This window comes from Harpia harpyja, chromosome 9, assembly GCF_026419915.1.
Source record: "Harpia harpyja isolate bHarHar1 chromosome 9, bHarHar1 primary haplotype, whole genome shotgun sequence".
In the NCBI taxonomy this organism is placed as follows: Eukaryota; Metazoa; Chordata; class Aves; order Accipitriformes; family Accipitridae; genus Harpia; species Harpia harpyja.
The window spans coordinates 95,079-117,163 of record NC_068948.1 but is presented as its reverse complement, the minus strand read 5'-3'; the positions used below and the strand labels follow the sequence as shown (position 1 = coordinate 117,163).

The 22,085-nt window shown below is 44.4% G+C and overlaps 1 protein-coding gene across 15 annotated transcripts; it reads left to right on the top strand.

Annotated features, from left to right (window-relative positions):
- Positions 1-8: 8 nt before the first annotated feature.
- Positions 9-21,070, top strand: LOC128145749 (carbohydrate sulfotransferase 5-like). 15 transcript variants are annotated; one of them, XM_052796372.1, is made up of 9 exons: positions 9-307; positions 563-732; positions 1,269-1,375; positions 1,753-1,881; positions 3,214-3,357; positions 3,643-3,724; positions 3,858-3,968; positions 4,858-4,897; positions 19,552-21,070. In XM_052796372.1, exons 4-9 carry the CDS (start codon positions 1,786-1,788, stop codon positions 20,759-20,761), a joined length of 1,683 nt encoding a protein of 560 aa, XP_052652332.1. In that variant the 5' UTR covers positions 9-307; positions 563-732; positions 1,269-1,375; positions 1,753-1,785; the 3' UTR covers positions 20,762-21,070. The 15 variants fall into 15 exon arrangements, with proteins under 15 accessions (XP_052652332.1, XP_052652343.1, XP_052652330.1 ...); XM_052796370.1 differs by lacking the exons at positions 9-307; positions 1,269-1,375 and adding an exon at positions 314-481; XM_052796371.1 differs by lacking the exons at positions 9-307; positions 1,269-1,375; positions 1,753-1,881 and adding an exon at positions 314-481.
- Positions 21,071-22,085: the final 1,015 nt, after the last annotated feature.

Here is a 22,085-nt window from a genome sequence, read left to right as displayed (position 1 = left end):
TCGAGGGGCGGGGCTGTAGCATCCGGGCATGCAGTCAGCTGGCGGGTGCGAGACAAGCGTCGGCTCCGCCCGAGACGTTCCCGGGCCGCTGGAAGACGCATCGTGGGCTCCGCCGCCGCGGCAGGTGCCCCCGTATCCGTCCCGCCGCCGTTCCCGGGCGCTCTCCCGCCTCGCCGCAGTCGTCGGTCCCGGAAAGCAGCGGTACACCCTCATTGGCTGGCACGCCCGTTCCCCCCCCGCCCCCTCGGCGACCTGACGCGCTGATAGGCACGGCGTCCCGTCAGTCTGGCGCCCCGCCGTTGCCAGGGTGAGTGCACGGGCTGGGGCGGGCGGCTCCTGATGGCTGGCGTGGAGCTGTTCTCGCATCCCGCGCTCCACACGCGCTACCGGGCCGGGCTCTGCTCCGCCGCGGCGCTGGCGCTGTTGCTCATCACGGTGCTCACCTACGTGCCGCCGCTGCTGGTGGCCTACCGCAGCCACGGTGAGCGCCGCTCGGCCCCGCGCGGCCCGGCCCGGCCCGGCCCGGCGCGGTCCTGAGGCCTCGCGCTGTCTCTGCCCGCAGGTTTCTGGCTGAAGCAGAGCGCGTACCTGGAGCAGCCCACTGTGCGGTTCCGGTACGAGGTGCTCTTCGTGGCCACCATCGGGCCCGGCCCGGACAGCTTCTTGGCGTGGAGCACGTTCCCAGCGTTCAACAGGCTCCAAGAGGACCGGCTGCGAGTCCCGCTGCTGTCGGTAGGCCTGCCCGGGGCGGGCCCGGCGGCGGTGGTGGGGAGCGGGGCTGGAGAGTGGGACCAGGGGAGCGGCAGCGGGCCAAGGGGATGGCTGTTGGCGGGCAGCAACTTCATGCATAACCTTGTGCCTCACAGCAAGACTCGCTTGGGGCGTGTGAGTTTTAATCAGTCCAGTCTTATTACTTGTCAGTGTTACAGAATCACAGAATCAGTTAGGTTGGAAAAGACCCTTAAGATCATCAAGTCCAACCGTTAACTGAACACTGCCAAGTCCACCACTAAACCGTGTCTTTAGGCGCCACTGGTGGTTTGCATGAACACATCAGTTTACTTTCCTCAAATTATTTGTGCTCCCGCCCCCCGCTCTGCCATACAGCTTATCATGATCTGAAGTTTGCAGGGGTTGCTAGGTAGCCCCTGATTCTGAAAACAGGTACGTGCTTTCTGAAGCACATGGTCTCTACCCTAGAGCCATTGTTCCTTCTGGGATTCAACAGTGACCGTTACTTTTCTGCGTTGCCTCTGTTATGTTTGCAGATAGCAGAAGTACTGGGCATTTGTGGCACAGAAGCTTTGCAAGCCTTGGCTCACAACCAGGAACTGGCATAGAGAGGCCATTAAGAGGCAGGCTGCAATGGCAAGAGGCAAGCCTGACCATCAGTCACACATTCACACAGGATCTGACAGAAGATCCAGCACTAAGGCATGCTTTGTAGCATGCAGGGGAGATCTTTGGAATGGCATAGGGCAGAAGAGACCTTGAAGAGTCTGATGAGCTTTCCCTCGCTGGGGGGCATATGAGACATTGTGTAACAGACAAAATTGCAGGCTTCTTGCTTGTCTCTAGTCTTGTGTTTATAAAGTCAAGCAGCTTTTTATTGCTTTCCTAACTATGCAGCTTATTTGCTTCCTTAGTATGTGCATGCTGCAGTTGTGGAGATTCCCTGGGGTTTTACCTTTTTTGTCTGTCTTTCTAACAGAAGTTCCCATCTTTAAAAAAAATTCTTACTGATTCTTTTAGACTAGAGAAGAAGACAAAAATCAAGATGGCAAAATGGATCAATTGCATTTTAAATTGGAACTTCCGCTACAACCTACAGAGCACGTAGTTGGTGTTCAGCTGATTCTACTCTTTTCCTACCAGCTTTATGTGAGCATTTTTAGTTTTGTTTGTTGTGACATATAGACCCAGTGTAATATTCCAGTAGTGGTTATGCAAAGGATGAAAGAACCTTTCCACATTTGAAATTCCTATCTAAAAGATTTATTTTACTAACAAATATTTAATTTTCTCCTTCTCTGCTGGGTCATTCCTAGTCTAGCTCTGTTGTGTGTTTTGATATGTTTCGTTAGATTTTTTTTTTCTTTTCTTTTTTTTGAAGCTGTGTATTCTCTTGGGCTGTAGTGCAGCATAGAGGACAGAGATGCACAACAGTGGATATCAGTGTGGGTGGCATCTGGAAATAACTGAGAGTCTTGCAGTAGGCAGAAGGATGTGCGTTCTTACATACTGCTGTGTCTTGACATAACCAGTTAGTTTTCTGAGGTGGAGGCGCAGGCTGTTGCAGCAGCCTAAAACTCCATAGATTTTGCTTACTTAACAGCTCTTGAAGCGATGGTAATCATCTGCCAGGATCTTCTGTATCTTGTAAGTGGGAGGGGGAAGAAGGTATTATACGGAGACAGGAAAATAAAATTCTGCTGCCATTGTATCTCAAGTGACAGTGTAATTAATACCTAAACACTAGCGCACAGAGAACCCGTGGGCTGTCTTGGATACAGCCACAGAGACAAGAAATAGTTTTACTAGGGAGATTAGGCTTAGTTTATCCAAGAGACTCTTGCTGATTGTAGATGGACAAGTTAACAAGCATAGCTGTGTGGTGTAGAAAACATTCTTAAACCTATGAGGCCCAGAGTAAAGGCCTGACCGTCCTAAATTTGTGCTGAATTAGGTCAGTGATTAGTATCACAGAGAGTTCTGATATTCACACCACCTTTGTTTTATAGTAAATGTGAAAATTTTCCTTCAGAACGAGTGGTTGATAAAGGCTAAGAAACTTCCTTGTTTGGTCCTTATTGCAGAGCAGGAGTCCTTAGCTGGCTTTGACTGCTGAGTATTTTAAATTGTGTCTCCAGTGAATGTATTTAGTCATCTTGCTGCTTTTCACATGTTATAGCAAGTCCAATCCATCATTAGCCATGGACTGTTGGACTTCGCTGAATTTCTTGTGGAACTTTGGTTTATAAAGTTAGTTAACTAACAACTAAGGTAGTTCACTTAAAAAAAAAGTTAATTCATATTTCTTATTTGGTGTTCCCTTGTTTAGATGAATGTGACGATCTGAAACTTGGGAGTCAGAAAAAAAAAAAATCAAATCCATGCAGAAAATCTGTAGATACAAAGAGGTAGAAAAGTGTGTTGTGTTTCCTCCCACCCCCAACCTGCCTAAATTCTCTTTTCTCGTGTTCACCATTTCAGAGAATGTCAACACTTGTGATGCAGAGCATGGCTTTTCTTCAGTTTTTTTCTCCTGTGCCAGGGTCTCAGCTCTATATGAATGGAGACCTGAAATTGAACCAGAGACAATTACTTAACCATTGTGGACTGGATACCAGATACAATGTGAGGAAACTTTTTTTCCTTCCCCATCCATTTCCCCCCCCTCTTTATCCTCCTAGTACCATAGGTGACACCCTAATTATTTGTACTCCTGCACAGAGTGGAGCGTAGAACTTTGGAACTGGTGTTTTCTTGTTAGGCTGAAAGGTGGAAGAGGTTATTCTGCCAGAATGTTCAGTCTGATGTTTATGTGCATTCCTTCAAGGGCATTGTTACTTTGCATAAGAAACTCAGTAGAATTACTTTCTTGAAGAGTGGACAAATAATGCAAGTATCTCCTTGTAACAGGTGTCTGTGGTCAATGGCACAAGTCCTTTTGCAAGTGACTATGATCTAACAAACATCATTGCAGCATATTGGGATAGAAATGGTAAGCCTGAATGTATAGCTGCGAATTACGGGACAGCAGTAGTTACCATATTGGCAGCTGTTCTGTGAGGATTTGAGTTATGTATTAAGACTGAAAAGCCCCTTAACTTGGATGTTTCCTTTCCCCATTTTAGTGACAACAGTCTTTTCGGATCCCAACCCTGTTTGGATGACTGGAAGAGCAACAGATACACCATTTATCATTAATGCTACTATTCATTACCCAGTGGAAGTTATCTTATATCCTTTGAAAACTGCATAAACTGTGATGTAACTAGGTTGCATTACCTGGGCCTTCACATGTAGGCCAAATGAAAACTTTTTGTCTAGACTTGTTGCTAAACTTTTCCTTTGTTAGCCAAGCAAATGCTATAGGTCTGGAGTGAACTGAATACCCATTTGCCTGTTCCTCCAGGTGGTTCTGCTTGCATAGCCACTTTTTGCCTTTCTCTACTGGGAACCTGTGTTGCTTTTCAGCCTTACTAAACTGGCTTTTAAGGCAGTTTCTTAGCCATTCACACTGAACATCCTTAGTAAGTCTTGCTTTGCTCCTGCAGCACCTGCTGTCCCAATCTGTCATGGATGCCTCTAGCAAAGCATGATACTGTATTCTGTGACCTAAAGCAAATCATTAGAAATCTGCATGCAAGGTAAGCTCACCAAATAATAACCCCCGCAGTAGATGCGGCAAATCCGTTACATGCGCAGACAGACCTGATGTTTGTTTTTTTTCCCTACAAACCAATTCATCATTCATTATGTTCTTTACTCATTTTCTCAGGCAAGAACAAGCCTGTGTTTAAAAGAATCTGTATGGAGCACACTTCTTACGAGGTTTGTTTACCTGCCTGAGTATTGCCAATAACTACTTTCTGGTGAGCCGGGGACAAAATAGGCACTTTCCACAGAATTGGTTTAAATGTCTTCTAGGACAGACATTCTCTGCAGCTTTTGTTACATACTACAGTAAAAGGCTTTTAGGGGTTTCCATGGCTCAAAGGCTTTGCATTTGGCACACAAAACTGATGTCTAACAAGTTTTGTGCCTTTCCACCTCTGAGTTCCTTTGTGTAGTTATTGCAGTGGTAGTATCAGAAGCTTCTTCATTAACATTCCTTGACTTTCTTTAAATATCAGCCAGGATTTTGGGAAATTATTAAATTTGCCTGGATCCAGTATGTCAGCATTCTCCTTATCTTTCTTTGGGTGTCTAGTAGGATTAAAATGTTCATGTTCCAGAATCAGGTGTTGACTACAACTCCAATATCACCAGTTCTGCCGGTGTCTCCAGTACTGTCCTACAAACAGCACCAGTCCTGAGGAGATGCCTGAGAACACTTTAAAGAAATGCAGTTCAGAAATAGATACCTGCTTTTATTCCGTATACACTTTTTACTTCAGAAGATCAGAACTTTCTAAGTATGTTCCAAGTATGTTCTGTTCGTGCTCCCTTTTTAAAATACATGTTCATTCATCTGTTTCTCTGGGAGGACTGCTTTGGGACTGAAAATTTTAATACTTTTGACAGTTAAAGAAGAACCTAGTTATTTTTTTGCAACCGGAACACACTTCAAAGACCAGTAGAAAGCAATGAGACTGCTTTTGCATGATCTTAATTTTGCTAAACCTTGAAGACTGAAAATAATATGCTAACAGTAACAACTATTTGTACATGAGTTTATGTGCACTATGAAAGGAAAAAATATAAGGAATGTGAAAAAATAGATGGATGAGTTAAGGTCAGAGCCACACTTCAGTAACTGTGGCTATATGTTATCGGCTCACCGATTTAGTTATTAAATTGGAGGATGGATAAATTCAAGGTTGATGTGAGAAACTGGGTTGTGGGTGACAGTGACTGTGAGGTTTGCACAATCACTTACTATCGGCATTATTCCTGTAGCACTAGACCATTAGTTGTGAATTGGGAAGAGTGAAACAGAGAAGCCTGGTATTTATTTAAAGAAAACTAATTAAAAAGCTACCAGAGAAGCTTCAGAGTTCCAAAGCAAGTGAATAATTACTTTCTGAACTTAAATGATAACTCAGAACAGATAAAAAGTAAATAAATTATAATCACCTGGTAAGCACTGAAAGACTATGTCCCTCATTCTTGATGGGGGTGGTGGTGGTAGGGAAGATGACTTAATTTTATTTTCTCTTTCTGGGCTTACTTTTTATGCCAAACAAGCTTAAAAAAGAAAACAACAAAATTTCCATTATGTTTTCAGTTTTGTAGTTAAGATTTAATTGTAGCAAAGCAGTGTTATGGCAGGAGAGAGTCTAAAACAATTCTGGACGCTAGTTAACAAAGTTTTTAGTGTCTTTGGTTCTCTTGAACTCTTAAGATGTGGTACAGCTATGAAATGTGAAAGCACAGCTTGTACAGCAGTACCCCACCTTATGGCCGTTGTCCTCCAGAATTCAACATCCTGGCAGTTTGGAGACCTGCCTATTCCTTTTTCATTTCTCCTTCTCAAAACGGCCAGCTTCTTTTTGAACTTCTGTTTAAGCTTATTTTAAACTTTGTAGTCTTGCTGCTTGCATTTTTCCCAAGTTTTACATGCTGGATGGACTTCAGCCTGTTCTTCAATGCAAGTGAAACATTAATGTGGGGAGCCGTGTCTTGGTTATTCAATGCATTTTTGTGCATGTGAAACTTATGTGTTTACATGTGAATTGTAAATTATTGCAAGGAGCATTTGCTGTATATACATATACTTATTTTGGTTTGAAATCTCCAATTTGCTCTTTGATCTTCGAAGTCTGTACCTGGCAGCCTAGGACTACTGATAATTGGCTTTGTATCAGAGTGCACAGTCAAAGCAACTGTCTACTGCTTTTTAGTGTTTCTAGGTGTTACACAGAATGAGCAAAGGGGCCTGTGAGCTTCTTTCCTCAATATCTCAAGCTGATGAACATCTGGTCTGCTGTAGTCCCAGCTCTTCTTTCTTGCAGTGGTGATAATGCGTGTGTGACTGCATGAGTTAATTCAGGGAGCTCATTATGGCGAAGATGATCTTTACCAAATATAGTCACTTTTGCAGACAAGTCAGTTCCCTGAATGAACTTGGTATGTGTCTGCACAAGCATTAGGGTGGGCATAAGCAAGGGATAGAAATCTCCGGAGAGACCCCAGCACCCCATTTTAAGGGTTTGAGCTGTTGTACTCCCACAAAAATGGAATGCGTAACAGTCCTCTAAGCTGAACAGAAGCCTGTTTAAGGTAGCAACTGAAACATGAAAGAGGCTAATGCCAGATGACAACAATAATTCTGGGAGACTCCATTATCCCTATCTCACTTTTCTCTCCTATTGTATCCTTCCAGATTAATTTATGACAAATGACTCTGCTCAGAGCAACAGTTCGGTGAATGCACGTGAGGTAAGAAATGGTCGGGTTCATGAAACAGAGAAAAATATCCTTATGTTCTATTTGCCTTTAGAAGGAGAAAGCTAGAAAAAATCCTCTACAGTAATTTAAGAGGAGAACTATTTAAGTTAAAAGGAGGAAATCAAAAAAGAATTAATTGCTTGCAGGTGGCATGTAACTGTTGAGTATGACATGAAGCAATTGCTCCATTTATTTTGAAAGAGGTGTGTTTCACGACTGGGACTAATAAGTGAATGCAGTGTAAAAGGAGCAGTAAAGGCAGATGTGACTACAGCAGGGGAAAAAAAAAACCTGTGATACCTCCGCTGTGGTAACTTCCTGGATCACTTTTATACTGAGCATAGTTCTTGCTTCAGTTCTGACTCCTTTTTCAAGCTTGGAGAGGCATTCTACTTCTGTAAGTAACCAAGCAATAGAAAAGAGGTAGGATTTTACGGCTGTAGCAATAAACTGAAGTACAAGGGAAAAAAACCACCTGAGAATCCACTGCAACTAGCATTAAAGGAGCTTTAGGTAGGAGGAGTGTTTCTTGGAAGGCTCTCTGTAAGGACTCTTCCTTTAGCTTGCTAAGCAACAGAGAGAATGAAAAGACAATACCACTGCAGTCCGCCACAGCGCTACTACACAGGTCTTCTGTGTACACGTAACGCCAGAGAGCAAGCTAAAGGCTGTTCACTGAGGAAGGACACACAGGCACGTTAGGATTAATCAGATTTGTGCGAGTGGCTCTGTAAGGGGAAAGTAAGTTGCTGGTGGAAGGTCCTGCGTGTAAACAGAAGTGGGCATGTGGACGTGTAAGAGCCGTGCGTCGGGGCATTTTACGGGGTGATGCTAGGATGAAAGAAAGCACCTCTGTGCTTATTTCCGAGCTAGCCAAGCAGCCTGTTTGTGGGGCAGGACCTCCCGCTTCTCGCACGAGGCCGGCAGGATGCGGCCGCGCCGAGCGCCGCCCCCTGGGGCTGCGGCTGGGCCGGGGGCGGGCCGTGGGGCCGCCCGGAGGGGGGGGCGGCGGGCGGTTGTGGCAGGCGGGCCCGGGGCGCTGGGGAGTGCCGCGGCCCTGGGGAGATGCAGCGGGACGGCGGCGCTGCAACGGGGCGGCTCCGGTGAGGCTGCCGGGACCCCGCGGGCCGGGCGGCCACCGCCCGAGCCGTGCGCGGGCGTTTGCAGGAGGCCTCTCCGCCGTCTGCTGGCCACGGGGCGGGCACGGCTGCTCCGCCGTAGCCGGTCCCGCTCGAGCGGCCGGGTGCGGTGCGGTGCTGTGCTGCGCTGCGGGGCGGGGCGGGCGGACGGGCCGCCTCTGCCGGGCTGCGCCTTTGCCTAGGGATGCGCCGGGTGCGGGGCGGATCGGCTCCTTCCCGGGCTCCTCCCGCCGCCCCGGCGCCTCGGCCACGTCTGAAAGCGGCTCATTGTCTCTGTAGGCAGCTGGGGTCCGCGGCGGTGCCGGGAGGCGGCGGGTAGGTACGGGCGGGCCGTTGGGGGTGGGGGTGTCCCACAGGGCTCATCGTCCCGGTAGGCGACCCGGCCGATGACAGACCTTTTTTTTTTTTTCCCGGTAGCTAACAACGGTGTTTGTAATCGCTTGCACTACCTTTCAGGGGGTGTTTTTGAGGCGTGCGCTAACGCTGCGACTCGTGCTGGTGAAGTAGCGGCAATAGCCGGTGCGGCGGGCACCGCGGTGCCGATGTCGTACCGTCCCGAGCTGGGCGTTGCTTGAGGTGTAGTCAGTTGTTGACGGAGGTAAAGCCGTTGAAAATCGCCCCCCCCCCCCCCGAGAACATGGCTGATTCGGGTTAAGGTGGTTTCCTTTGCTGGAGTTAGGTGGTGAAATCAGGTGCTTTAGAGAACATTTCCCGTCGTTCCGGGAAATCCCTTCCCATTTTTCTACTGTGTCCAGCCTCTGTTTCTAGGTGAAAGTGACGTACTGGACCAAAGAATTTGTCATTATTTCTTAGTTGCAGTGGTTGCTTCAGTGGGGCACACAAGGCACCCCTCAGCCCGTTCGTCCTCAGACTGTTGGAACTTCAGGACGCTGTTGTACCGGTGCAGGCAAAGACTCAAATAAGTGAACAGCATTCAGTCACTGGGAGTGCCTCTTTGTCACCCCAGTTTTGCCATCCTTAAAAATAGTAAAAATTCCTAACAAAAATTGCGACCGAGCAGACCTCATTTCTTGAACACCGGTGATTCTAGTAGCTGAAAACACTTTGTGATCTTTAGCTGCATTGCATGGAGAAATAGGTGTTGTAGGGCTATGCCTCGACACTGCCATTTGTTCAGGCTGGACAACTTTATCTAACTCCAGACAACATAAAAAAAAAAAAACCTTTTAAAAATAATTTTTATGGTCGTATCATGAAATCTGTGGTATGCTTCATTGTATTGTAAAGTATTTAAGCCTGATGATTACCTGGAAGCGACTCTTCCAATCTCATTTTCCACTAGACTGTAAAAGGAAGTATGTTTTCAAAAGCTAGATTAACACAATCAGCTGAAATGCTAATCTAATGTCAGAATTCAAAATGTCCGATTACAGTACATTTACTGTACTTCTATTATTTCTGTTTCAGTTTCACTGTTGTATTAAAACAATTAAGGAGGCTTATTAATTTTTTGAACTATTTAGCAATGATTAGCTATTGGAAAGACTTTCAACTCTTTTTGAAGTACCAGTGGTTATAGAAGGCACCCTCCAAACTAACTTTTTCTTTCCCCATTCAAAGACCAGTCTGCATATTGTTGGCCATACAGTAAGCTTTTGCCTTGTGAAGATGTGTCATTTCTAGCTGTGGAAGAACACTGGAAAGTGACGTTTTGTCGGCTGCATGATTTGTTGCAAGGATTACTAGTAATATCGTTGTGCATTTTTCTTGGACCAGCTTTGTCACATTCCTGCGTTTCACTTTTTTGAGAGCGAACTATGTTTCTAATGTTAGCTCATAGAAGCCATTCTGGTGGTGGTTGCACTGGTGCAATGTCTTATAGGTGAAGTATGTAGTGAGTAAACTTCTCCATAAAGTAGAGTAGACCTTCAGGTGACCTTTGCTCTGTTTATCATGCCATGCACAAACATTTTCCTATTAATTCTATAAAATGCATGATGACGTTTACAATTATCATTCTTTTCACAGTCAGTACTGAGGTGTTTTGGTGAATTGTAAGTACATAAATGATGCTTATATTCAGCTCATATGATTGCTCTGAAAGTCAGCATTTAGTGTATGACAAGCATACAGGACAAAATAATTTTTGGCTAGCAAAAGGTTGAGCACATAGTATAGCGTTAGCTATTCTTTTTTCAGTGGAAGGGAACAATCTGGGAAATTAATTGAATGTATTTTTGCATTTTGTGGAAGTTGAAGTAATTTCTGTGTAATCTGTAGAAACTTTGGCTTTAAAAGTGCTGCATAAACTGTTTTAAATGAAAGTGTGCTGGAAATTTTCTTGGTCACAAAATGGCCGGGGGAGACTTTGACAAAGACAGCTAAGATTCAGTTGCTCAGAAGTCCTTTTAGGGGAGCAGGTACTTGTAATTCTTCTCTCAGTTGTTTTGCTTTATGCCAGCCGGATTTTTCAGTCTTCCTGCAACAGACCCAGAGCTGTTTGTTCTGAGCGAATCTTTCATCCCAGCCTTTTGTCCAAAGCTCAAAGAGAGCCCATGTTTCTTTACAGCTCTAATGTGAGGCACTCCCTTTCTGTCTTTCTACAGTCTTTTTAGTATCCCAGAAAAAAAATGAGCAGCATAATAGGAGGGTCTTTTTTTTTTTTTTTAAGCTATAAAATTAATTTTTGTTAATTTGCTAGGTGTCTTCAGGTTGACTTCTGTACTGAAAGGAAGTTTACTCTGCAATTGTGCTCCTTTCAGGGCTGACCTGCAAAAATCTGATTACTTGATTCCAACATTACTTGTCTTATGTGACAAACAAATAAAAGTCCCCGAAAGCAAAAACTAAAAGGTCATCCACTGCACAATTTATTTCTTTCCTCCTCCATTCTTTTCTACCATTCTGGGTCCGAAAAGTGCTCTGTTTAGAAAACAAGCTTTCCGGGATCAATACGACTGCTCACTGTATTTTTACACTGCCTGGTAAAACTGGATAGCTTTCAGTAGCGTGTCTAGTCTCTTGGCAAGCAATGGCAGACGCTAGTGGCCCTGCAGCTCAGCATTCCATCAGAGCCAGTTTAAGTGATGAAGAAAATCATTGTTCTGTTGGCCAGTTTGTATATTAATTTCCTTTGCACAATATGTAAGAACAGTTATTCTGGGGCAGACCCCTTTTTCATCTAGTCCAGGATCTTGTTTCCATTAGTAGCCACTAGTGGACGAGCCCAGTGCCCAGTGCTGAGCTTGACTCAGGATTGTCAACTAAACCATATGTGCAGATGCTTTTCAGATAACATTTTGAACATTTGCATTGGCTTGTGAAGAGATGATTCTGCCTCAAGAGTTTGCTAGAATTAGACTTTTGATTATACTGCTGTTTGCCAGAGCTCTCCCTGAAGAAATAGTATCACAAAAGAAGTAATGCTACTATCACAGAAAAGGAATAACATTGTAACTGTTACTAAAATAATTTATGCTTAGCGGTACTCATGTACGAGAGCATGTATTGCGGTACCACCAAGTATTGCAATACTTCAGGCGTCTCAGCTGAGAGATGCAAAACCTGTCGGAGTGGTCTGTGCTGCAACGTGATGTCCCTCAGCCTGTTTTTCAGCCTCTTGTAGCTCCCTCGCCACTTCTGGTCAGTCCGATTTCATGCGTCGATGAAGAGGTGCTTGCTAGAGGGTTTTGTTGCTGGGATGGCAGCTGAAGTGGCAGTAATGCTAGGGCATCTGGCCCCTCTAGTGCTTCTCCCTTTCCCCCCATGTTTTTAGTCAGCAGGCCTGCTCTAGTCAGGCAGGTGCAGACACAAGGAAGCACTACTGTGAAGCAAAGAAGGAAGAAAGGAGGTGGGAACAAGCCCCTTTTTAGCTCTCCTAAGGGGAGCTTGGTATAGGCAGGTAGGGCTGCTGAGCTGTAGGCAGAGGAGGGCACTGGCAAAAAGAGAGGCCAGGCAATGCAGAGAAGTCACAGACTAGTGTTTCACCTACTAAGGGAGTTTTGGCAGATTGCCTTTCTGTGCTGAAAGAGTGAGCTTGCCTAACAGCACCCTCTGGTGAGTCCTGCAATGGAATAAATAGAGGATCAGAAGCAGCATCCTGCATCACAAGGCTTTGTGCCTCACAATTAAGGCAATGATATCATGTAATCTATTCAGTAGATTTATAAATATATATATGTGTGTGTGTGTAGCAGGGAACCATCTGGAGACGTGAGCCGAGTAACAACACCGATACGGTTAAAGTTGTTCTCCCTTTATTGCCCAAATAGCGCGCTTATATACCTTGTCAAGCTAAACATCAGCTGTCCACGCGCCATAAGCTAAAATATAATTGGTTATACTAACTCTGTACACGCGCATAAACATAGGACACAATTGGTTATACTAACTAAAACATGCGAAACTTGTCTCAGTCTAATTGGTCAAGATAAACTGCCGAATTGAGGTTCTTCCTGCCAAGGTCCCTTTATCGTGGAATGCGCACCTGTGTTCTTCTAATTGGCATCTTTCTTTTTTTGTCGTCTTGTTTATTCTGTTCAAGGCCTTCTAAAGGCGTCTGGAATGCTCTTGCGACCGTTAGCTAAATATGTGTCCACAACAATTCCCCCTTTTTTGTTTTTTGTCAATTAACACCTGCTGTATTGCCCTTTGCAAAAACCTATGAACACAGTTAATTAAACACGGCAAAAGCAACATTATACCTAATAAAATACATAAGAATAAAAGACTGTTCAGGTAATGCCAATGACACACAAAAAGAGGTTTGATTAATAGCTTTAGCCAGTGTCACCCAAACATTCTTACTGTCCCACGGTGTTAAACGACGTGGATCAATCACCGGTGCCACTGTCATGCTGCTTACTACAGTCGGCGTGTCCCATATCAATCTCAGCATAAGGTTTTGTCCGTTTAGTTGGAATCCACTTTGGCCCATCTTCAGTAATGACACAGTTGGCATTCGGTGGATGTGGTTTGTTTACTTCGGCTAAGGCTAACCTTTTCCAAGCATTAGTCCATAACAAATACTGAGATGGTGTTAGCAGCAATGATGCCAAATTTTGGCAGTCATTTGGGCACATGATGTCACATGTGAAGATATATTTGATGATGTTCCGGGCAGCTTCGGATCATACTCCATATTTTTCCACCGTCTGTTTTGCTTGTTGTAATATCTTCCAGTCGTGCGCCTCCCATGATGCGGTGTTATCAGAAATTACAACCGGGCAGGCAATAGCTTCGGCCGCCTGCCAGTCCCCTTCAAGAATAGCGTCACGCACAACTCCTGTCCATCTCTTTTGAAATCCTTTAATATTTGTTGGTGGGGGGGCTGCCGGGATCGCATACGATGGTGGATGTTCTATCGCACTTGCGTTACTCGATTGTGTGATAGGTAATTTTGGGACAGTGGTCATCATTTGAGAACTCCATCTTGTAACAGGTGGGCATTCATCCCCGGTTACAGCCCTTCCTAGGGTCTCGTTCTGTATCTCTTGTGTCTCTTCGGTTTTTTGTTTTTCTAGGGCAAGGTCTTTCAACTGATCAAGGACTTCTCTCATTAATTCTTCCGTCCTATTTTGGGACGGCCCCTTTGATGTTGATACGGGGGAGCCGTCCACCGGAGAGAGTGACTCAAAATCTTGGCCAGATGGCGGCAGCGGAGGATACAATTCTGGTCGGCAAGCAGCTCCGCCTTGTTCCTCCGCCTGCTGACTTGTCACTGGCGTGCCCTGCCCCTCGCCATCGCCCGCAGCTGCACCTTCCGCCTTGCTCCCAGTATCACCGGTCACTGAAGACATTGCTTCCTCTTTTTGCCCCACGCTCCTCAGAACGTCAGAGACTGAGGCTACCGGCTTTGCCGTTGTGCCTTTCATGGGGCGCTGGTGTCCAATCCCAAAAAATGTGGCCAGTCGACCGGGCTTTGGGGGTGCTGCAGCGGTAGGTGCGGCAACGGCAGCTTCTGGCTGCAAAGCAGCAAGGGCTGCGGCAGCCACTGTCCTTTCTGCTTTCATGATGGCATTTAAGGTATTTATAACATCTTTCCACACTGGTCCCAGCTCCCGGGCTGTCTTACCCTCCTTGCCGCCTTCAGTCGTGTCAGCCCAGAGTAACTCCCCAACCTCTCGCCATTCTTGCGGACTGAAGAAAAGCGGAGCTGACTGGCACCGTCCCTTCTCTCGGGCCCACTTAACAAGGGCTTGAATCCCTTTAATATCTGCCTCGAGCCCTCTCTTTGAGAGGATACTTGTGAGGAGCCGAACCGCCGCCACGTCTTCCATGACGGTTCTTACCTTCGCAGAGGGTCGCTCAGCTGCGCGAACTCCAGGCTCCGACGCTTTGCTTTCGGCTTGTGCCCTCCTCTGCCTCTCATGTCCCCCGCCCCCCGGTGTCACTTTTCTGCGATGCTTTGGAGGTTTCAGCAAGCTGTCGCGTCCCTGTTCGGGCGCCACTTGTAGCAGGGAACCATCTGGAGACGTGAGCCGAGTAACAACACCGATACGGTTAAAGTTGTTCTCCCTTTATTGCCCAAATAGCATGCTTATATACCTTGTCAAGCTAAACATCAGCTGTCCACGCGCCATAAGCTAAAATATAATTGGTTATACTAACTCTGTACACGCGCATAAACATAGGACACAATTGGTTATACTAACTAAAACATGCGAAACTTGTCTCAGTCTAATTGGTCAAGATAAACTGCCGAATTGAGGTTCTTCGTGCCAAGTTCCCTTTATCGTGGAATGCGCACCTGTGTTCTTCTAATTGGCATCTTTCTTTTTTTGTCTTCTTGTTTATTCTGTTCAAGGCCTTCTAAAGGCATCTGGAATGCTCTTGCGACCGTTAGCTAAATATGTGTCCACAACATGTGTGTATATTTATTCGGCAACTTTACGAGAAGGTGATTCTTTACGGTATTCAAGAGCTGCTTTCTGCCTCAGCTAACTTGTCAAAAGTCTTGAAGGAGCTTGGTGTGTTCTAAAGTTGCACATTAAAGGGGTGTAAGTTTAACCCGGGCTGAAAGCACCTTAACTGCAGAATGCAGTTGCAAATGGTAAAAGGGTGTTTACATCCAAATAGAATTACACCTGCCCAATGTGAGAAATGCAGAAATAAAAGGCACTGTTTACAGAGAAAATCCAGTGAACTAGATGTGTGTTTGGCCTCATGCGCTGGAAACTCCCTGAGAGAATACTCCTATAGATGCTGCATTTTGTTGTGTAATTACTCATTTCTTTGTGGTGTCTGCATGCGTGCACATTCCTTAGAAACATCCCAGCTTTCCCAAAAGGGTAGAACATGAATCCTGAATACTGAAAATGGGTATCTACTTAGTGCTTTACTTTGGTATTGCACTTTTTCTTGCAGTTTATATCATACTGAAGAGTAGACAAATACTTTAGCTACAGTCATTTTACATATTATTTGTAGTGCTTATGGTGGGTCAGACACAAATTATGGACTAATATGCATGTTAGCTGTTTTTTTGTTGGCACAGTATTGTCTGCAACAGTGCTTGGGTGGGAATCAGAGCGAGGAGAGGACCAAGAGGCAGTCAAGGCAGATGCGAATTTAAAAAAATGGCTTTCGGTTTGACACTTACATGTTTTTATTACTCACTCCCCCGCCCCTTGCCAATAAGGTACAAAGAACAGTTAATGTTTGCATTTCTGCAGAGTGATCATGATTGCAGTGGAGCAGCAGTTCTGTGTAGCTGGAGTAGAAACATGAAAAGCATCATGGGTCTCTAAAAGCTATGTGATGGGCTAGACTGTGAGAAGCTGCAGAATGCAGTTAGTGCAGAAAACGGCTAATGTTTTGCAGACAAGAAAAAGATTTGAGGTAGTTATGGCTGACTGGCTTTCAGGCATAGAATCTGTTTCAAGAAAACTCCTTGAACTAGCGAACGCAACTGCTCTTTCACTTTTCCTTAGATTCTTTCATCACCCCTGTTTGGCAAAGTGTCAGTGCAGGCTGCCTGATTGCTGATAATCCTCACAGCACAGAGAAACTCGTAGATGCTTCTGGTGACATAATATGCAAAAATTCAGTATTTGAACGAGGCAAATTTTATCTGCGAAGAATGGCCATGCTGAATTAAACCAAAGGTTTATCTATCTGCTCTTGTGCCTGACAGTAGCAAGTAGCAGATTGCTAGGGAAAAAGTTAAATAATACAGGAAATGTGATTTCTCTGAGTATACCTCTCAGATGCAGGCAGATACCTTGGGCATCTGCAGTTTAGGGAATTGCTAAGCCACCAGCTGTAGCCTCATCTTTGCATTTAGCAGTCCTTGAGAGGCTCTTCTTCCATTAATTACTTTCAATTGATGTAATAATTTGTTGAACTTTTGTGTACTCTTGCTGCCACAGTATTTTGAGGCAGAGTTTCACATTTTTATAGTGCAGTGTACAAAAAGGTTTTGTCATGAGTGATTCTTTAATTGAATTCTCCCGATTTTCCTGTTTTGAGCGGTCATGAGAGAGTGTTTTTGCAGTTGCTCTCTCCAGGCCGGTTGTGATTTTCCTGTCCAGGGAGGCTGTCTTCTAGGCTGTGGAGTGACAGTCATTTCAGTATTCCTTTTACAGAAGTCATTGACTGTCCTTGTGCTTGATCTTTACACCTTACTGTATTCTGCTCTACTGTCTTGAAGATTCCTTATTGTGGGCAAATTAGCACGCAGAATGTGATGCTCTTTAAAAAAAGTCATTGGTCCTCATCAGGAGATCTTGGAGCTGTGCCGAGGGCCCGATAATTCCATAGTTAACATTTCATGGTTTATTGCAGTACCAAGGTATCAGTTTGTAGACCAGACTACACCTGTCATTCTTCAGTTCCCTTTAAAGTACAGCTTTCATATTGTACAGCAAAACATAAAAGCCAACTTGCAGTGTATTTGGTCCACAGACACCCCGCACCTCCATCCTACTGCCAAAAATTGGCGGCATATTTGTTAGCTGTCCAGACACCATTGCCAGAGCAGAAAGAGGAGACTGGGCTACTTTTTCCATGCTTGTCTGCCTGGATATACGAGTAGCGATTTGAGTGAATGTATTGACATCTGGGTCTTGTAAAAAGGTATGCTCATTGGCACTATGCAAGAGAGGCTATGGGGAACATGGGTTTCATCCCAGGAGGTGCCATTGCGGTCACATGTTACGGATATTTGTGCAAAGTTGATGAGAACATGGAACCCCTGGAGAAAAGGGCCTTGCCTCAGTGGGCAGCACAACCACTAAAACCTTGGTGATAACCATGGTTTTAGACATAAATAAATGCTGTTGCTAAGCTACAGAAACAGATTGTATGGTGAAGTAGGGAACATAATAAAACAGTAAAAAGGCATTTTTACCTGAGTGGGTATAAACTAGAGCAGATGTAAAGAGTATACAGAACTTTGCTTCCAAAGAAGAGCAACGAAGCTGGTGAAGGGTCTAGAGAACAATTCTTAAGAGGATTGGCTGAGGGAACTGGGGTTGTTTAGCCTGGAGAAAAGGAGGCTGAGGGGAGACCTTATTGCTTTCTACAACTACCTGAAAGGAGGTTGTAGCGAGGTGGGTGTTGGTCTCTTTTCCCAAGTAATAAGCAACCAGGACAAGAGGAAACGGCCTCACGTTGTGCCAGGGGAGGTTTAGATTGGATGTTAGGAAAAATTTCTTCACCGAAAGGGTTGTCAAGCACTGAAACAGGCTGCCCGGGGAAGTGTTTGAGTCACCATCCCTGGAGGGATTTAAAAGACGTGTAGATGTGCCACTTAGGGCCATGGTTTAGTGGTAGACTTGGTAGTTTTAGTTTTACGGTTGGACTCAATGATCTTAAAGGTCTTTTCCAACCTAAATGATTCTGTGATTCTGTATCTTACAAGCCAGAGATGGTACTTCGGCAGAAAAAACTTCGGGGAAGCAAGTTAGTACCTTACTCATTTGCATTACTCTCCTTATAAGATACTGTATGATACTGAAGGTATATGCATTTATTGACTACTCAGCTCATATTTCTGCTGTTTTTCTTGGCTTTCAAACAAAAGTTTAGTAGTAAAATTGTGTTCACTTAAGATAGAATGCATTTCTTTGTATCGTGAAGAGACATTTAAGCAGTGGCAGGAGCCAAAACTGCCCATTTCTACTATGTCTTCCATTTGACCATTTGTTTCAGCTTTTGGTACTAATTAATAGACTTTTTCATGTTTCATTAGGCTAGCACTAAGAACTTAATGCATTTATTATGTCAGATGAGTATGTATCTATATTCGCTAGTCTGCATGGTTTACTTTCAGGAGTCCAGAGTGCGTTGATGTATGTACCTTTCACTGTAACAAGAAAAAAATGGTCTAAATGCAGCTAGATAGCAAATGCTTATATGTAAAACTCTGGAGATGATCTTCATTCATACACAAGGATTCTAATTTTCCTAATACTGTGCCAGCTAACATATACTGGCTGCTTACAAGTGGAATCTGCAAAAGTGAGAACACAGAGGGGTAGGTGCGAAAAACCTCTAGTAGAAAGTTGTGAGGAGTGCATGTGGCTTGAACTTTAACTTCGAAGTAAAACAGAAGTCCCTTGGGATTGACATGCCTAGAATTTTCCAGGAGTTACATGCAGACTAATTCTAACTCACAAATGGGTAATCCCTTAAATGCAAACTCAGGGGGTTCCATCATGGGGTATATGCGCTCCAGCCCAAAGACATGTCAGCTGCTTTTTCATTGTAACATCTGTGGCCAGATGCTTCTTCAGGTTGTGATTTTTCATCCGTCTCCTGCAATTTGGAAAATAGAGGGTTGTGCACAAGCATCAGTTGGTGTAGCGCCCTACCGTCACCACTGCAGGGTACAGTGCTCACGTTAGATAAGAAGGTGATTTTTATTTCAGTAGCCGGAGTTACTGATGTTCCTGTCTACTCCTTTAAAGGGACAGAAGCCCTTGTAATGTTAGACTGAAATGGAAATACAGTGAAGTGATTCAGAAGGGTTTTTTCCCTCAGCAGTATTTACCAGAATTCAGGTTGAGGGCTTTGTGTATTTTGTAGATTATTTTTTTTTTCTCCAACAGTTGAGCTGCATCAACCCAAGGTTTCCTTCAGCATCAAACATTTGCTCCAAACTAATTTCTGCTGTCATCTTGCTGTCACGCATTACTTACTTTCAGTTTCCGACACCTGTCACCTGCAGATGATCATCTCTCAGTGCTGCTGATTAAGGAAGCAAAATAGTGCCAAATACGTAGATGCATATTTGAGGAAAGGTTTTACTAATGCAAGAGTTTGTATTGTGTAAGTTTATCATTATTGTGCCACAGGAGCAACGGTTCACCAGCATTTTCCTTCTCTTTTTCAGCTTTTTTTATTTCTTTTCCTCGGTGAGAATGGCAAGGATTCGGATTCCTAGCACAATCGTTATACTTTTTGTTACAGTTCAGACTGGATTCTTACTCTTCATGTATGCCCGGTACAGTAACTTCATGCCTCAGTCTGAGGAGAAACCATCTCAAGTCCACGTCCTCATTCTCTCCTCCTGGCGGTCGGGATCTTCTTTTGTCGGTCAACTTTTCAGCCAGCACCCCAGCGTCTTCTACCTGATGGAGCCCGCGTGGCATGTGTGGGTTACGATGTACCAGAACAGTGCCAAGGTCTTGCACATGGCAGTGCGGGACCTAGTCAGGTCGGTCTTTCTGTGTGACATGTCTGTATTTGATGCTTACATGCCTTGGAAAAGAAACTTATCTGATCTTTTCCAGTGGGCAGTGAGTCGGGCTCTGTGTTCAGCTCCTGCTTGTGACTCCTTTCAACGTACTGATATAACCAGTGAAATGGCATGCAAGACTCTTTGTGGACGGTACCCATTCAGCAAGGTGGAGGAAGCCTGTAAGACTTACAGCCATGTTGTCATCAAGGAGGTTCGATTCTTTGACTTGAAGGTCCTCTACCCCCTTCTCACTGATCCATCCCTGAATCTCAAAATCATTCACTTGGTCCGTGACCCCAGGGCAGTCGTCAAGTCACGGGAACAATCGGTCAAAGCATTAGCCCGTGACAATGGAATTGTTTTGAGTACCAATGGCACTAAAGTGGAAGACAGCAAATACAAAGTAATGCAAGAGATTTGTAGAAGTCATGTTCAGATTTATGAAACGGCTACTCTAAAACCACCTAATTTCCTTAAAGATCGCTATTTAATGATCCGTTTTGAAGATCTGGTCAGAGATCCATTATCAGAAATCTCAGAAATGTATAAATTTGCAGATCTTAGTTTGACCCCCATGCTCAAAAGCTGGATCTATAATATCACACATGGACAGGGACCAGGAAAAAAAAAAGAAGCCTTCAGAATCACATCTCGAGATGCAGTTAGTGTTTCACAGGCCTGGAGAAATGTTCTTTCCTTCCAGAAAATTAAGAAAATACAGGAAGTTTGCAAAGGTGCTATAAATATGCTTGGCTATCAGCTGGTGGATTCAGAAAAAGAACAGAGAGATCTGTCATTGGATTTAGTATTGCCAAGACGACAAAATCAATTCAGTTGGTCATCATTTAATCCAAAGCACTGAGACATCATTACTGAGAGATCCTGGGGGTGGGGGGGTTGTGTAGATGGCTGAGTATTTGTCTACTGTGCGGCATATAGGTAATTTGAAAATCCTTGGCTGATAAGTTTAATTATCTTCCTGTCTGCTGTTTTTCTGTAAAGGAAGGAGGTTTTTTTCTGAGTTTCTTACACCGCAAAACCAAAAAAAATACATTGGAAATGCCGTGAGATACTTGTCAGATTGCAAATTTACAGTTGAGCTGCGCTGTTCTCAGCATTGTTTTAAAAATATAATTTAAGTACTTTCTATTAAAAGATGAATTGTCAAAAATGTATTTGTTCATTCATAATAGTTCAATTCTGTTTTCATGCTTTAAATATTTAAGAATCTCAGTTCTTAATTTGTATAAATGGAACAAAGTAGAAACTAAATTCCTTCACTTTCTTCCAGAATCACTTGACTTTCTTCTTTTGCTTTAAAGTTGTTGTGCAGTTGTGTATTTTTTTAGGCTTATCGTGATGTTTTAAATTTTAACATAAAAGTTCTCCAAGAGCTGGGGCAGCTGCAGCAGTTCTCTTGTAAAAGGCTTAAGCAGGAACTTCATTTGTTGATAGATTCCTTAGTGCTTTCCCTGGAATGGCAAAGTTTGCAATCAGATACTTGAATGCGATGTTGGCATGGAGTGCAGAATGCAAGAGATGAAGAAACTTCGAGTGGAATCACTGTGGAAATAGCTGTTAATGGCGCCCCAATCGTGCGTTCTAATGCTGCGACACAGAGTAGGCACACACTTGCTTCTGCAGCGCAATTCATACCATTATCCTCTCTTTTCAGAACTACAAGTTGTTAATGAAGATAGCTGAGAAATTTAAGGTGCCTTGGAAATCTGCGTAAGATTATACTGCTCTATGGAAGTGATCAATTCAAACAACTTTGACAGCATAGACAGACACCTGTGTATGGGGTTTTTCTTTGTTTTTATTTTTTTTAATACAGCACGTCTCAGGGCGGACAGTACATGTTTGGTCGATACCAGATAATCCTGTTAGGGCTAATTGAAGAATGTCGTGCTATAGCTTATTTAGGATGAGCACAAAAGCTCCTCAGTGCCACAACTGTGATCTGCTGTAGGAGGAGATGGATGTGCCTAGCGCTCTAGATGCTGGGAGGTGGGCCTGTCGATGCTGTGTCTCCTTGGGGGGATTCTCTAGGGCCACACCCGTTGCTGCTGGGAGTTTTCCTAAGTGTTCCCCAAGCTATCGTGGGGCCTGTGGAGCCATATTTTTTTGTCTTGGTGGCTTTTCCAGGGACTCTGAGGTTGTGCTGTCGTCTCTGGTGCATTCCT